General features: G+C 44.2%; 1 protein-coding gene across 1 annotated transcript; it reads left to right on the forward strand.

Annotated features, from left to right (window-relative positions):
* Positions 1-2,735: 2,735 nt before the first annotated feature.
* Positions 2,736-4,564, forward strand: LOC105557802. The gene is made up of 3 exons (XM_012005159.1): positions 2,736-2,934; positions 2,981-3,647; positions 4,057-4,564. The coding sequence occupies exons 1-3, from the start codon at positions 2,736-2,738 to the stop codon at positions 4,541-4,543; spliced, it is 1,353 nt and encodes a 450-aa protein (XP_011860549.1). The 3' UTR covers positions 4,544-4,564.
* Positions 4,565-4,862: the final 298 nt, after the last annotated feature.

A 4,862-nucleotide genomic window follows, 5' to 3' on the forward strand; every position in this document is an offset into this window, starting at 1 on the left:
TTTTGTTTCCAGTAAGAAAGGCTAGTATACATATATATTACATATGTTTATAAATTAATACACTACCTGTATAATACTCGTATATTTTTTAAACTGTGATTTTCCAATTGTACATAACCTCAACATACAAATGTGAATTACATTTCGTTCGAACAATCTTTGTATAGCTTTAATTCTACAGTTTTTTCATTTTGCAATAATGTACAAATTACAGAAAATACGTTCTCGTAAAATTATTCATAATGTTTCAGTTGGACATAGACAGAAGTTATCTCGTACAGTTCTTGACCGCGGGTGACTTTTTGGAGGTTTATGCGGAGAGTAATCATTGGGATTGCGTCGCGACATGTTTCTTTATAGATTGCGCTAATAATGTTGTGCAATTTATAGAAACGATCTACAAGATCCTAAAGCCGGGCGGCATCTGGATAAACCTCGGACCATTGCTCTATCATTTCAGCGACCTACCAAACGAGGAGTCGATCGAGCCCAGTTACGATGCCATCCGCGACGTTATACTTGGCTTCGGCTTTCAATTGGAGAAGGAGCAGGCAAAAGTGAAAACGCGTTATGCCCAAAATATAAACAGTATGTTACAGTGCGAATACAATAGCGTGTACTTTGTTTGTCGGAAGCCCGACCGACATGAAGACGGTGTGAATCACAATCAGAACGGAGACGAAACTAATAGTGCGCGAGAAGAAGAAAACTGATTAAAGCGTGATTAATGACGTTTTTCTTTGAAAGAAGAAATGTTGAACACTTGAAAAGTTATTGCTTAAGTGCACCCGTGTTTCATGAACTATTGCTAGAGATAGTTTTGTGATTACGAGAATTATCCGAGGTTTCTTATACCTTTTCTTTCCCTTCTTTCTCTTTTTTTATGTCTTTACCTGTCTCGAAATATAATATAATATTTTCTATTAAAATGGTGTGTATTAATTTTTCTGCAAAATATAGGCTGCGTCCACTTGATGCTACAAATGCTTCAAAAGCATTCTTCTTCTTTCTTTATTAATAAGGAGAAGAATGCTTCGAAGCATTTATAGTATCAAGTGGACCACAGCCAAATTGATGAATATAGTATTAAATTTTTATATTCGCAAAAATTCATATATGCGTACACGATGCCGACATTTTGACAGGCAATATGCTAGCATGCTACCTGCATTACCTGTTAAGCACTATGTGTCGTCACTATGCTCGTCAGGTGCGGCTGCAGCTGGACATCACATGACAGCACGCCATTGCACACGTGCATGCATTATGCGGTCATCGTGCAAACATTTGGTTATCTGGGTACACAGAGCTTCCTCGTTGGTGATCACAAATGCGCAGTCTTTCGATCCACTCCCGTCACGTTTTTCTTTGTGGGATTTCTTCTTTGATGGGCACTCCCGCGCAAAATGTCCCTTTTCTTTGCACTTAAAGCACTCCACATCTCGTTTAGAGTACTTGTTCTTCGGGGTTCCCGACTGCGATTTATTTTTCGCACTCCCACCTTTTACTGCGGCCAAAGCTTCCGTTGTGTCACTTCCTCCTGCGAGTCTTGCTTCCTCTCGAATGAGCCTTTCGATCAGATTTTCGACGGTCTGTCTGTGTTCGTCCACGTTGTCCCACACCGTCTGAAACGCGCTGTATTTTGGTGCCAGACTTGCTAGTATCTTAGCCATGACGGTGGTGTCCGTCACAGGTTCGCCGACATCCTTCAGCTGATGCGCCAAGTTTCTCACACGCGCCACGTGTTGCACTATCGAGTCTCCCGCCGGCATCTTGTATTCGTGAAATTTCTGCATCAGGAACAATTTGTTGGACGAGGATTTTTGCTCATGTACCCGGCACAGAGCATCCCACATTTCCTTCGCCGTTACACACGTTATCAGAGACTCAAGTTGCGATGCTTCAACGGACGTTGAGATCAACACCATTGCTTTGGCATTATCCTTCCGCCACGTGGTGGCCGCCGCCGATGTTTACACCAGCAGCCACGAACACCGCACCTAGTTGGAATTTCCAGCTCAGAAAATTCGAGCCATCCAACTTTTGTATATGACGCACCGTCACTTCCTCTGACATCTTTATATCGCGTTCCGAACCTTTCCTAAATTCTTACTGAGCGTTGGCTCACGCACGTACGCCTTTTTGCGAACAATGGCCGCCACGTGTTCCGTTCTTCTCGAACGTTCTCGACCACTTCTGCTGCGCTGTGGAATAGTCCTGGGCCCATAACCTATTGGGATTTTCTTGGTAGCAGGGTATAATGTTTGTGGTAGCGAAAGATCGGAACTATATAGAGTAGTCTTAACACACTTTATTAAAGAAAAAAACGTGACACTGTATGGTGCGACTTGTGTGCGGCTCACGACCGATCAACAGACAGACTGACTGACGGACGGAAACGACGAAGACCGGAAAAGGTCCGAAAAACAAAAGAGGAACAGAAAAGGGTTCCGCAACACACCGTCAGTCTCACACGCATACGCGCGAATTACAAAATGCGAAAACCAATCATTCAACAGAAATCAGTCGCATCAGTCTGAAGGACGTACGTCTTATTTCCACTGGTCAAGGAGCACAGATTCTTAGGAATCATCATAGACCATTGTTTTTCGGGTAAGGCTCACCTTGAATGGTTGATCCGTAAATGTAGATCTATATGCAACGTGGTTTCCTCTTTGGCAGGGATATGGTGGGGTTCCCATCCCCTTATTCTTCTTAATATTTATAGGGCGGTTATGAGAAGTTCTATCGACTATGGTCACCAGGTCCTATTTTTTCAAAAAAACCTTACCAGGATAGGAGTACTCCTCAGACTAAGGAACAGAGCGCTCAGGGCGGCTCTTGGCTACCGGCAATCTACCCCTATTAACGTTATTCTAAGCGAGGCTAAGGAGCCTCCCTTACACGCAAGGATTGAGTTTCTTAAAATACTAAGTTTCTGTGCAAGTGTTTTTCTCGATCCGAATGCACTGTTCTTGAGGACTTCGAGGCTACGGTGGACGGGGTCAGGGCGGTATAAGTCGTCGAACCTGGCTTCTCCGCAATATCCCCATCTTCAAAACTTTTATTAAGATCAAAGGGGATCTTGAGAAGATTCAACAATCCAAGATTCTTCCCTGTTTTTTGCAGAACTATGAGACTTTACTCTTTAGACCGCTCACTGCTGACATAAACTTGGGAGGTTTTCCGAAAGACAGCTCGCTGGGATCCGTTTTCAGGAGTGAGACTGAGCTTTTGACTGCGGGGGCAGTCACCTTTTACACGGATGGTTCTAGGAGGGGGGGCGAGGAGTCGCCCAGAGTGGGCTTAGGGGTCTTCTCCCCGGAATTGGACGTTAGAGTGTCTTGCAGGTTGGATGACGCTGCCTCCATCTTTACTGCTGAGGCCTTGGCCGTTAAAAAGGCATTCGAACTGATTCTCGACAACTGTTCCGCGGTCAGGAAGGCCGTCATCTTCTCTGACTCTCGTAGTGTGTTGGAGGCTTTAACTTCATTGAATCCGTTTGTCAGAGGTAATTTGGTTCCCGAGCTTAGAGATCTAGCTCGCCGTATTACTGATTTGGGGATTGAATTAATTATGGCCTGGATCCCCTCTCATAGGGGCATTGATGGAAACGAAGTGGCGGATCGCCTGGCTGGTGAAGCTACCCCATGGACCTAAGAATCTCTGGACCGAGCACGAAGTGGGAGGACGGGCAAGGGGGCTGTTAAATTTGCGGTAAGGGGGACGAGAGTGCTCTCCTTTTCTGTCCTCTTGGTATCTCATTCTACAAGAGGTCACATTCGGCTTGATGACGAATGTAACCGAAGATAGTCGAAGTTTGTGTATAGTCTATACATAATAATTTCTCGACGGGAACATGGACGTAAGAATCTCTGGACTTCAGAAGTTAGCGAGTATAGACTTGTCTAGTCTTTCGGGAATCATCGGATATACGGCGGAAATACCCGACGGTGACCTCTTGTAGAAAGAGACAGTACTATCCTCCCCTTACCGCGAATTTAACAGCCCCCTCGCTGTATGCTCGGTCCAGAGATTCTTAGGTCCATGAGCTACCCTCAGCAAAGAAATCCATATTGCCGATGTTCCATACACTGACTGTTTCTCTATCGCTAAAGAAATTTCGAACAGGGCCAGTAATGCCTATTTCCAAGGGGAAAGTCTTCACAAGGGTAAATATTATCATCAATTCTTTCACTCCCTGGCTCCTAAACCCTGGTTCCATAAAATCAGGCTTAAAAGATCGGAAATTGTTTTAATTAATAGAATACGCAGTAACCACTACAACCTCAATTTTAGTCTGTTTAGAAAGAATATGATAGATTCTCCTGCGTGCTCCTGCGGATACGACACTCAAGATGTTAACCACGTAATATTTGCTTGTCCACTATATAAAAGATGCATGGCTCCGTTTCTCAACTTTGCGAATTCTAAATACCCCAATTTCCCTTTGTCGGACATTGCCCCTATTATTGTCTGTCCTTCTCCCAAGCTTTGCAGACTCCTTTTAGCATCCTTCAAAAGTGCCAATTTGCTTATTTGAATTTACCGCTCTTACTCGTGGCGTCCCCTGTGACGCCATCCTTCTCCTGTAATCTCCACACTATCGCCTATTGGATCGTCATGGCCGTATCGGATCGCTTTTAACGTCCAGTACGGAAATTCTGTATCCCCTGGTCCACAATCTTGCTTTAAGTAAGTTGTAAGCCTTAAGCCGTAAGAAATTAACCAATCGCAGGCATTTATTCCCCTCACTCTCACCTGTGATTGGTTAATTTCTTACGGCTTAAGGCTTACAACTTACTTAAAGCAAGATTGTGGACCAGGGGTAACTTGCTATCGAGGTTTTTCGATAACGTTAA

Source organism: Vollenhovia emeryi, unplaced genomic scaffold (genome assembly GCF_000949405.1).
Source record: "Vollenhovia emeryi isolate VEMERY1.0 unplaced genomic scaffold, V.emery_V1.0 DF939416.1, whole genome shotgun sequence".
In the NCBI taxonomy this organism is placed as follows: Eukaryota; Metazoa; Arthropoda; class Insecta; order Hymenoptera; family Formicidae; genus Vollenhovia; species Vollenhovia emeryi.